At 42.5% G+C, this 12,029-nt stretch overlaps 1 protein-coding gene across 1 annotated transcript; it reads right to left on the reverse strand.

Moving 5' to 3' along the window:
- Positions 1-383: 383 nt before the first annotated feature.
- On the reverse strand, positions 384-10,167 carry LOC145402718 (trans-1,2-dihydrobenzene-1,2-diol dehydrogenase-like). Its single transcript, XM_080274686.1, has 7 exons — positions 9,969-10,167; positions 6,671-6,834; positions 5,781-5,908; positions 4,486-4,609; positions 1,603-1,748; positions 888-1,018; positions 384-490 (listed from the first exon to the last, which is right to left on the reverse strand). Exons 1-7 carry the CDS (start codon positions 10,165-10,167, stop codon positions 384-386), a joined length of 999 nt encoding a protein of 332 aa, XP_080130812.1.
- Between the last annotated feature and the right edge of the window lie 1,862 nt (positions 10,168-12,029).

A 12,029-nucleotide genomic window follows, 5' to 3' on the forward strand; every position in this document is an offset into this window, starting at 1 on the left:
AGGTGGAGGAGGAGTGGAAGAAAAGAATGGAGGAGAAGAGGGAAAGGAGGGGGGGGGGTGAAAGCGGAGAGGATGAGTGGGAGGACAGGGGAGATGCTTGTGAGTGTTGGAGTGGATGTCGATGTGGATGAGGGAAAGAGGAGAATAAGGGGAGATGGGGAAAAAGGAAAATGAAATGGGAAGGGTGAAGGGAGGGAGAGGGGAGACGCATGTGAGTGTTGTCGTGGATGTGGATATGAATGAGAAGGAGGGGAAGAGTAGAAAGGGAGAGGAGGAGGAAAGAGGCGGATGAAAAAGAAGAGGAGGGAATGGAGAGGGGACATTGTTGTGGGTGTACAGTAGGTGTGGATATTGATGTCGATGAGGCTGGTAGCTGGTGTAGTCTAGTATTCCACGTCATATCTCACACCCATCTGTGTAGTTATCTGTTCCATTATCTCCGCCAGTAAGAGGCTCTCCTTCAGGGGCATCTTAGGGCTCTCTCTCTCACCTGGGGGTGGCAGAACGCTTATATTAATTATTAAAACTCGTTGCTAGTAAGCTATACTGACTTAATTTTGGTGAGCTAGTTTGTTTTCATCTGACGGAACTAGGTCACTCCCACAACTAGAACAGTAAACAGTGGTAGCAATGAGCCGCCTTGGTTACTACTCAAATCAGCCCTCCAGTATAACAACGCTTGCCCATGAAGTAAACTGAAGATGGATATGGATCTTTGCAGGTGAAAACAGACTATAGTGTTTAATTTTTTTCCATTTTATCTAATCGTGAGAAGTAACAGATAATTTTGTGTCATGTATACTCTGCAGTATCTCCTTTTGCTATACAGTATAATTATATCATTACTTGGTCTACAGTGACGACAAACATAACATACATACACTGACCGGCAAGTAGGCATCGTCGGACCTCACTGGCCTCGTACATAAGACCCTGAGCGTTGGGGTAGTTAAACTGTCGCCCGTAGTCAGGAATTAACGACACGAACTTGCCCGAGGGAGACTCCAGCGCTTCAGGGCTGTTGCTTGAACTGCATAGCTGAGGAGAGGAAAAAGAAAACTATTTAGTGTGTGTGTGTGTGTGTGTGTGTGTGTGTGTGTGTGTGTGTGTGTGTGTGTGTGTGTGTGTGTGTGTGTGTGTGTGTGTGTGTGTGCGCGAGCGCGAGCGCGCCCGTCCGCCAGTCCTCTTGAATTAAAACAGAGCCCCCAAACTAACCTGCCTTAGTGATGATAAGGATAGCAAGTAGACTGCACCCAGCAAATGCATATCTCTGCCAACGCCTATACGAGACAGCTCAGATCACAACCAAAATTTAATCAATTCTTCCTTGAGCTATGACCCCCATATCCACAAAATTTCATTGAAGTCCATCAATAATGTTTTGAGATATCTTGTAGGTAAACAAACAAAAAATAGTCCTGAACCGGGATTCAAACTTAGACCACCACCAAAATTTAATCAACTCATCACTGGCCCATGACCCACATAACCACAAAATTATACTGAAATCCATCACTAACTTTTTCACATATCTTGTGGACAAATAGACAAATAGAGATCAATACATAAGCTCCTCCTACTTGCGCTGACGGAGGTAATGACAATGCCGCTGATACTCTTACCTTAATGGTGCCTTTGGTGCCGACGACGATACTTTCATTAGGCAGGAGGCAGCGAATGGAGGAGCTGAGGGTGGCAACTCGGCCCTTAGAGTACACTAGGATGGTGCTGGTAGTCTCGTCCACACACTGAGAGGAAGAGAGTTAGAATGAGGAAGGCGTGAGGAAGGGAGAGGGTTAGGAAGAGGATGGCATGAGGAAGGGAGAGGGTTAGGAAGAGGAAGGCATGAGGAAGGGAGAGGTTAGGAAGAGGATGGCATGAGGAAGGGCGAAGGTTAGGATGAGGAAGGCATGAGGAAGGGAGAGGGTTACAAAGAAGTAGGCATGACGGAAGGATTGGGTTAGAAAGAAAAATGGAAGAGGTAGAAAGAGGGAAAGTCAAGGTCTGGAAATGTTCCATGGTGTGTAGGTGGATGTGTTGTGAAGCATGGAGGTGAAGAGGGAGAACATTTCTGGAGCTGAAGCAAGGGTGCGTTCCATTGAGTGAACGAGTCTGTGGTTATGGTAGGCTGTCTGCGCAGACCTGGGCAGGCTGGGGCTGCCCTGTTCCCACTCCTCGTGCCTTGTTAGAATGCCCTAGATGTCTTACATATAATGCACTGATTTGTCTAAATTCCTAGTTCACTACAGGATTGGCACTCATTTCTAAATTGTTATTTTAGTAATAACACTTGAATTTTGTATGAATTTTTCCTTATCATCTAATAGCTTAAGTATATTGCACAAAATTTTCTAAAATCATACTTCACTAAATAAATGACTGTCCATACTTTTGTAATATCAGTTATTATTCACAGTGAAAATTGCCTTGTCTTTCTACTTCACTTATTTTTCTATTTTACACTTATTTTTCTGTTTTTATGAACCAATTTATACTACATACACATCCCCACACAGCAGTACCTAGTACCTCACGTCAATGTGGTACTGGAATAAGTACTCAGGCTGGGGTGAAATCCCGTGCAAAGTACCAGGGTGATGTGGGTGGTAGTGAGACAGTGGTGAGGCATGGGTGCAAAGAAGAAGGCTGGACAGCCATAATATGGAGTTTGTACTGCAAGTGACTTTTGGCCGCCCGACTCATCCTCAGACTCTGACGCGTCATAGGAGTCCCTCGAGGCAGTGGAAGGGTAAGGGAAGTCCCTGGGTTCTGGTGGGTCATTAGGGTCACTCTTGGGTGGTGATATGATGCTATGAAAGGAGGCACAGGAGGGCGTGCAGGGAACGTCCCTCTTCCTGTGGAAACTTCTGTACTTAGGGGTAATTTCTTCATTCGACAATGAGAACACTGTCACCACCAGTTGCCTCCTGACTGCACTTTTACACAGTCTCTTCCTTGCATGAGCGGACAGCTAGGCAGGGGTGGAGGTGGCATGGGTCGAGCTGACGGTGGCAGCGGCGCTGGTGGATAGTGAATCGGATGATGCATAATTAAAACAAATATTCCTAACTCTTCCATGGTGCATAGTAGATTGCCAGTGCCATCTGCCTGTCTCCATCATGCTTGCGTGATGCAGTGGTGACAAAAGGAAACGGAGGTCACTTTAAACCTGAACACCTCATTTCCAATGGCTATGCCGCCAGCCATACTTTAAAGGAAAAAAAAAAAAAACGGAAATTAAGAGGATCCACACAATGAAGAAACATTAAGAGAGGAAAAAAATTCCAAGGGAGGAATGAAAGAGTTAGTCACAAAGAGAACTGTAAAAGGGTTAGAGTCACTATGAAGAGGGTAAAAGAGTTTGAGCCACATATAAGAGGATAAGAAAGTTAGAGCCACAAAGATAAGGGTAAGAGAGTTTGACACATCAAGAGGAGGGTGAGAGGGTTAGCGGCACAGAGACAATGGAAGAGGGGTCACAAAGAGGAAGGACACAATGTAAGACCCCCCCAAAATCAGAGCAAGCAGAAGGTAAAAGAACACAGTGGTTGAAGAGGCAGCAGCTTATGGAGGAGTAAAGATTCACACATACAAGGGAGGCGCTATATTTGCTTTACTTAACTTGACGCAGGTTATTGTCTTTTTGCTGCTTATTTCCCAAAGCTAAGTTGCAGAATAAAGCCACACAACAACTCTACATCCTGTTCATTGCACTTCTTCGTGACTGGCATCATATTTTTGTGTTAATCCCTTGTTACACTTCGGCATTCATAACATAATAATGGCAATTTTAGGCCGTTAAAGTAAAATGGGTATAGGTGTCTCGTCCACACTTTGAGGGAAAAAGCTGAGGCGTAAATTTAGTCTAGAGGACATTAGTTGACGAATCGAATTAAGGTAAATAAAATCATCTGGAGTAAAATAAATACAGTATCGCAGTTCACCACTAAAGATTTCTATGAAGCTGGGTCCAATCGCCTAGCAGCAACAAAATTAAAAATAAATAAGTAAATAAGTAAAATGGGTGTCATAGGTTTAGCAGCATAACTCAGCATATTTACGGTGAACCCGGCAACCTAAACATCTCTACTGAGCGGAAAAAAATCGTCTATCTGTTGCAGGAGCTTAATAAAAAAAAACATCGTATTGAGACATTTTCTAATCCCCTGACAACTGGCGATCTGCTTAAAAAGTATAACTGTTTGGAGTCTGCAAAAATAAAGAAGGCGTTATGATATTCGAAGGAATAATAGAGGTAGTGCTTGGTCTCTCTTAGGTCGCATCCACACCAAATACTTGCTATGGTGGGCGTATGCAGGCAGGAGTTTACAAGTGACCCCATTAGACGCGGGCAGGCGAGGACAAGAATAACTATGGGTTACTGTGATGCAGAACTCCTGCCAGTGTCAGCAAGAATTTGGTATGGGCACTGCCATAGGTTGGGTAAAATCGTCAAGGAGTAGCAAGAGCGGAGGGGACACTCACATCATAGTTAAGGTGACCGCCAGCCTGGATCTGGATCGGCTTCTCTGCCTCCATGACCCAGGAAGCAAACTGCACATCATACACTCCCAGGTCAAGGGTCGATCCGCCTCCTAGTGACCGCTGCCTGCAATATGCATGATGGACAGTATGCTCAGGTCCTTTCCATATTGAACTTTGAACCCATGGACTGCTGCATAAGAAAATTCTCACCAGCCTTTGGTGATATGAAAGTGAAGGATTTTTGTCTAATGAAAGGAAAAAATATTATTTCTATTACAGACAATTGTACTCAATGCATGTCTTTTGAGATTCGAACTTAAGGTGGGACTGTATCAAAATATACAGCTTGAACAGATGGGGAGAGAAAGGGAGGGAGACTGGCTGATAAAATCTCCAGATGCCACCAAATGATTAATGTCAAGTCATTAGTCACCTGTTGGCCTCAGGGCAAATTGTGAAAATTCCTTTTTTTTTTTATAAGTGATATAAGTTAGTCACTTACTGGGCATCTAGTGATGTAAGTGGCAGTTCTTGGGTTAAGTACAATACTGAAGTCAATTATTCACCAATTAGGTAATCATTATTAATACTGTAGGCTATATTTCTGCTTATTGTGGTGATGACCATCATAAAAGACAGGAGATGATAACAATGATAAAAAAAAATAGGAAAAGTAGAAGACTGAAGAAAAAATGGAAAACAAAGATGATGGTCACGGTCGTGCCGAAAGAGATGATAATGATGATGAAGACAAAGAGGATGGCAAATGACATGGCAATGAACATGACGACGATGCGTGATGATGACGATGTTAATGATGACTCACACCGACATGGGACATACCCTCCATGCAATGACCCTTGGAACACTTCACTTGATCGAAGACAGAAGGTTGATGATGACAGATTAAAAAAAAATAAATACATAAAAGGTGAGGATATTGATAATGATGAAGATAGTAAGATGGTGCTTGGAGCAGTGATAATGATAGTGGTGGTGATGACAAAGATAGAAGATGGTGCTGTGATGACGATAATGACGACAATGATGACTATGACAGTATATTGACACGCAACACAGGGAACGTGCTCTATGTGGTGACCTCTATAGTTTATTACTTGCAGATAAAAGATACATGATGATGATTATGATGATAGAGCTAAAACACAGAGTCAGAACATACAAAACAAGATATAGATGACGAAGACGATGAAGGCGATAATGGTCGTGATGAAGACGAAGACGATTACGATGACGGTAAGGTTATGATGATGACGATGATGATGGCGACTCACGTAATGCGGGGTTCGTCCTCTACGGGATGCCCCTTCGAACTCAATACTTGCACCACGTCCCCGATCTCACCCGACTTGATGCGTTTCCTAAGCTCCTCGTACACAGGGAAGAACCGCGTCCAAACACCCTGTAAAGGTAGCGTTATTGTTGTTTCTGTTGTGGATCCAGGCTTATTTGATACGCGAACACGGTGGAGTGCTGGCTGAAATTGCCCTTCTCCTTCAGTTCACCACTCTCCTTTTAGAGGAAAGGAAGTAGTTGAGAGACGTTTATATAAATAACTTGGGAGTAGCTTGGGTATATCTGTGCCAAGACATGAAGGCGTCTCTCTTCATCACCTACATTTATTATATTAGTTTAATGAAATGCTGCTAAATTATGCGTATGATGATATGGATGTTTTTGAAGAACATTGCCTTTGAAGTCACGTAATAAATATGTGGGCATTATTGTGTCTCCCCCATCTTTACGGATAGACATAGCAACAATATTATACCAGACACTGGTAAAGTAATTATCTGTATTTTAACCCTGTCAGCTATATGACGTCTTTTCTGTCATGTTCTTGCAAATGTCAGACTATTACTCAGGTTGATGAAAGCTATATCTAACTCCTGTCTTTCGCTCTGTCTGTATGTAGCCAGACACCTTAATCTCAATGGAGGTGACTATGTAAAAATTGCGTCCAAGTCCCCCTGTCCCTAGCCATTTGACTGCCCTCTCTCTAACTTATACCAGACTCATGCATGATCTCCAGTTTTAATGGAACCATCTAAACACAGTAAATTCATCTGGAGGTAGCAAAAATAAAGCATAACAAAGGACATGAGGACATGGTGTTGAAGTGGTTAAACAATATAACAGAGAGTGAAAGTGTATGTTCTTTTACCTCCATAAGAAAGACCTCGTTCTTCTTCGCCAAGCTTATGAGGCCGGTGGTCTGGTTCACGTTGAGGCAGAGAGGCTTCTCACACAACACATTCTTACCCGCCATCACCATCATGCTGGCCACGGGGTAGTGTTGCGGATTGATTAAACCAACGTACACCACCTCTGTAACACCACAACACAATGCCTCATCACACCTCATTGTTAGCACCTCAACATCACACAACAACCTACCCCAGCACCAATACACCCACCAATACCACCTCTGTAACACGACGACACTGTACCCCATCATACCACAACGTCAGCATCACAGAACTGCCTCCCAACATACCTCAGCACGAGCACATACACCTCAGTACCACATCTCAGCACCACCACACCCACGTACTGTACACCACGTCCGTAACACAACATCACACCACAACGTCTGCATCACAGAATCACATCACATCACATCACATCATACCTCAACACCAACACATATTTCGGCACCAGATCTCAGCACCACCACACCCACCTACAGTGCAGTACCTTAGCTCAATAAATTGTCTGTGCAGGAGGAGGTCGATGTTCTCCGAAACGTTACGTGTGACAAAAGATATTTCGGGAGAGTCGGTAATCAGTTTACCTGTGCACCCATCAACCTTCACTCAGTCCCGTCACAGGGGGTGTGTTACTATAGGAGAGTTAGTTATGAGTTTTATACTATTGCTCTCTGACAAGGGGTGGCTGGGGTTATTGCTCACATAATGCCACTCAGGGATGAGTGACGCTGGTCACTCTCATCTTAAATGTCAGGACCAACTTGCCTAGCCCCGGGTTTCTACGCTTCTCATGGAGCAACGTAGGATTGGATGATGGATGGATGGATGGACTGTCTGACACTGTAGGGAGACAGTTGTTACCATTGCTGCTATTTGAGTTAATGATTAGTTTAGCACACATGGGCTCTGTATGCAGTGCATGACCTATGAGTCGTTTTGGCACTTAATGTATGTGATAATCGAATCATGAGGCAGGGTTTGTTGTTCATGAACCTGGTTGACAAAGCCCCACTGCTCGTTATGAAGCATATCACTGTCTAAATATGTCAGTATTATGATTTTCATGCCATTCTTCATGGAAACCACAAAGGAAATGGGGGATCCATTGTCATCGTTTATAAGGAGTGTAACATTATTTTGGAAATTCCACGCCGGGTCAGTAGCACCGCCAGATTTTAACAATACTCAACCAGTCAGTCAAGCCGGGTTGGCATCCACGGAAATAACGCTTCAGTGTACATTAGTCGAAACAGCCCGACTATCCCTACAAGACTGGGTGGTAAACAAGCTTTGGACAATATAGGTCACTCCCAGAACGAAAGGCCGAGCTTTTGCAGGTTCTGTTTAATAATGCATTTACTCTACGCATATTCTTGTTTAAATGTAATCATACGGCAAATTTGTGTGAGTGATTGCATACAGCTGTTTACAGTCTTATATTCATGATTAACGAATACATCGGATAATGTCGTTAAAAATAATCGTATGGTGTCCACATTACAGTACTAAAGGGCTATTAACCTCTGATTATAGCAGCACCCACATTCAGAAATCTTTCGTCCATGGTCTTGTATTACTTCCGATGAAGTATGAACAGACCCTTGTTTGAGCTACTGTGCATCGTCTCTGTAACACCACCACCGCACCATAATACTGTATCACACCTCAGCACCAACTCCATAATATTGCAGCTCAGCATCTCATCAAGCTACCAACACCACATCTTATCACCACATCACAGTACATACCTATCAGCATATCGTATTATAGAGCATGTATAAATTATATGCTCTTATGCATGCATAAATCATCTTTATACGCAAGATATCATAGATAAGTGATTTGGGGTCATATTTCCGGTTTCTCCATGCTCATTCATTACTTATGAATTTAGATACCATAATGCAACTTTACTGTGGGCATAGGCCTAATAACGAGTGAGCGAGCAAGCGATGTTTACTCTCATTTAAGTCTGGAAATAAGAGGCCCGGCCCGGTCCGGTCCGACCCTACTGTCACACTATGCAGAAGCTAATAACTGTACTCCTATGTGAAGTAGAGGTGAAATACTTTCTGCATGCGATACATTTATGCTATAAATTTTGCTATCAACTAAAAACTCGCCCATGAAGGAGTAGGAACCCCCTGGAATCTCGAGTATTTCAAGGGAGTGTTCAGCCCTAATCGGTGAACACCTTAATTACGAAATCAAATTTAAAAAGATTTTCCATCATAGCGCTGTGTTTTTTTTGCATCAACTCTAGCAATTTAAATATCGAAGAATCCGCCTATAATTTTACGTTAACGTTTTTGCTGTGTTTTGATGGTGAAATCACCAAAGGAAAACACAGCTTTTCTGGCTTTAATAATCTCATCAGTAACCAAGTCTTTATCACTTCCATTTCGTTGGCACAGCAGGTCGGCAACAGAGATTGGAGAACATAGCATTGCGAGTGTGATGAATGGTAACGCTTCGCTTTACACCAGCACTCGTATGCAGCTGGCACCTATGTTGTTTAAACCAACCCTGAGCTATATTAAGAACTTCGGTTTTCCTTGTTTCATAATATGTGCTCCACAATACTCAATGAGAGAATCTAAAGCTAATCAATAGCCGAAAATCATCCAGGGAGAAATCATCCCGGGGAAACATCCTGTTTCTTACTTTCATCCTGCAAATGATATATCAGAGGGAATTTGTGATAACATGGTGCTCGCTTGCTCGTCACGCGCTCACAAAGCGCATTTTTCTGGTGATATGAAATGTTAGCATGCCTTCCATGTGCAGCGGTGCTGAAGTGTTCCAAGACCCTTAAAGTGTTCAACAAGACCTGAACGTTAAAGATATGTTAAATAATACAAATTATGTAAACATGAATTATATACACGAAGGTAAATAAAATACTGTACAACTTTTGCAGTTACAGATATTTTGTAAAACTTAGTCATTACTGGTTTTGTGAATGACAGTATTTAGTTATTCATATATCTGTTTCAGAAAGCAGCGATTTGTATCAAGCTCTCATAAGTTCCTAAGAACTTGGCGTTTCTGAAGAAAGACCACATTAATAATAATAATAATAATAATAATAATAATAATAATAATAATAATGACAACCAGAACAACAACAACAACTACTACTACTACTACTACTACTACTGCTGCTACTACTACTACTGCTGCTGCTACTACTACTACTACTACTACTATAACTATTACAATTATTATTATTATTATTATTATTATTATTACCGATCTCCGGGTCTGTGGTAAGGTCCTGGTAGGACCCATAGGCCCTCTCCACGCCGTGCTTCCTTGCAAACTCCTTGGCGTCAGTGAGGTCCCTGGCTGCCACGGCCACGAGGCGGTGGTCGTGTGCCAGGGCCTTGATAGCAGTCACGAAGTCACTGCAGATGCGACCTGATCCGGCAATGCCCCAGCGAGTGGCCATGGCTGCAACTTCTGTGTTGAAGAGTACATCAGAGCTACAGTGTTCCTTTTAGTTGGGTGTGGAATTATTGGCTCCCTATCTAAGAGCACATCATAACTATACTCTGTTCAATTTAACTGGACGTGAAATTGTTGTCTCCACACCTCGGATGTTGACCTGTAACTAGAAATTAATACTATAATATGGTGCTAGTCACGAAGAAGTTATATAGAAAGGAGGTGGAGCTGTAGTATTGTCTTATTTTGCCATAAGCTTACGGGAAATAAGTTGCATAAGGACGATAACCTCAGCTAAGTTAATATGAATGAACTATTTATTTTGTCTGCGTTAACACTGAGGCTCCTATGACTCACTCAGCTGAAGGGGTGAGCTTGGGAGGTCTATGAAGGGAGCTGGTGTGAGTTCGGGGGAGGGCAATCTGATGGCAGAGGAAAGAGTAACATGGAGACAATATGTGGTCACCCCATCTGGTATTACAGAGTCTGGCTGTAGACATATATAGCTTGGAAGAAATAGAATCTAGAGTTGCCCCGACCAAGAGAGGGTAAATAAATGTAGGAGTCAGGGCAGACCTTGCCTGACACGGTTATGCCCCCACCGAACTGCCATCAGGGAACGTTCTGTGGGAAATAACGAGAACATCATTACTCAGTCCACATTAACTTGACCTAAAATTGCCATCACTACATCTTGAATGCTCATCTGTTACAAGAGACTGGCACTAAAATGTGGTGTGATAACACATTAGAGGTGGTGTGTGTCTGGGCGCATCCACGCGTATGCACGAACAAGTGCTGGCAACATGTAAACCATACAATAATGAACAAGTTGCAAGCATGCTCGAAACGGCAGTGTTCAGATCCTGTTGGCAACATCATAATGAAATCTCAGTTGCCTCGAATGGAACACTCATCGCATTACCTCTGCTGCCAGTAAGCTCAAAGCAGCATTGAAACATGTTTGCATACATATATTCTAAATACTACTAAGTAAATGCATCCAAACAAGTTGCCAGCTGTGTTGTCCATACACGTTCGAAGGACGCGCACTTATTTTTTGTTTTAAATCTTACTTGGCCTAAACTTGTTATCTCTCCATACTGAATACTGAGTTGTAGTAACAGATTAACAGCAGACTATGATATCTGTCATTAAGTATTATGGAAAAGGTATGAAGCCGTAACACTGACTTTTTCTGCCACTAAGCTACGTGAAATAATTTGAAAAAGGGTGGTAATCTGGATCAGAATAATGTGAAACAAGTACAGTTCTTAGATGCCAGAGGAAATGTAGGGGATGCAGGGATCAGCGCACTGTTAGGGTGTCGTAGGCGATCACTGGACCTAAGGGATGGGTCTAAATTCACAGTCGGATGTGCGGACATACGCAGAGTTTTCCCAAAACCTCTCTTTCAGCTGTGGCAATGGAAGGTGTAATATGAACTATTTCTGTGTGATAGTAATAAGGAGCGCACAACAAAACATCATGAGAGGGAAGGATAACTTCTTTCGTCTGAGTGGAATGAGAAATATGGAATGCATGACAGTGTTCGCAATGGATTTTCGGCAAACTTTTGCTCATGCCTGTTAAAAAAAAAAAAAAAAAAAAACTCAGGAAACAACACAGCAACACGTTGCCCGAAGTCTGACCTTGGCCTGTGGCCTTGACCTTTGATCTGCACCCAAATCACGTCACTTCTTCCCAGACCCACACACACAATATATATATATATATATATATATATATATATATATATATATATATATATATATATATATATATATATATATATATATATGTCAATTTCAGTTCATATCGGATCAGGTATTCATACCTTGTTAACGTACATATTCAGATACATAG

The sequence above is a fragment of the Coenobita brevimanus genome, chromosome 58 (genome assembly GCF_032717465.1).
Source record: "Coenobita brevimanus isolate Jiangsu-jjx chromosome 58, ASM3271746v2, whole genome shotgun sequence".
Taxonomy (NCBI): Eukaryota; Metazoa; Arthropoda; class Malacostraca; order Decapoda; family Coenobitidae; genus Coenobita; species Coenobita brevimanus.

What these genes read in the sequence shown, in the direction of transcription:
- LOC145402718 (XM_080274686.1), bottom strand. Translation starts at nt 10,167, where the DNA reads ATGGCCACTCGCTGGGGCATTGCCGGATCAGGTCGCATCTGCAGTGAC. An exon ending in GTAAGAGTATCAGCGGCATT is followed by an intron (nt 1,019 to 1,602) that starts GTCATTACCTCC and finishes TTCAAGCAACAG; the next exon opens with CCCTGAAGCGCTGGAGTCTC. An exon ending in CCGACGATGCCTACTTGCCG is followed by an intron (nt 491 to 887) that starts GTCAGTGTATGT and finishes TGCCACCCCCAG; the next exon opens with GTGAGAGAGAGAGCCCTAAG.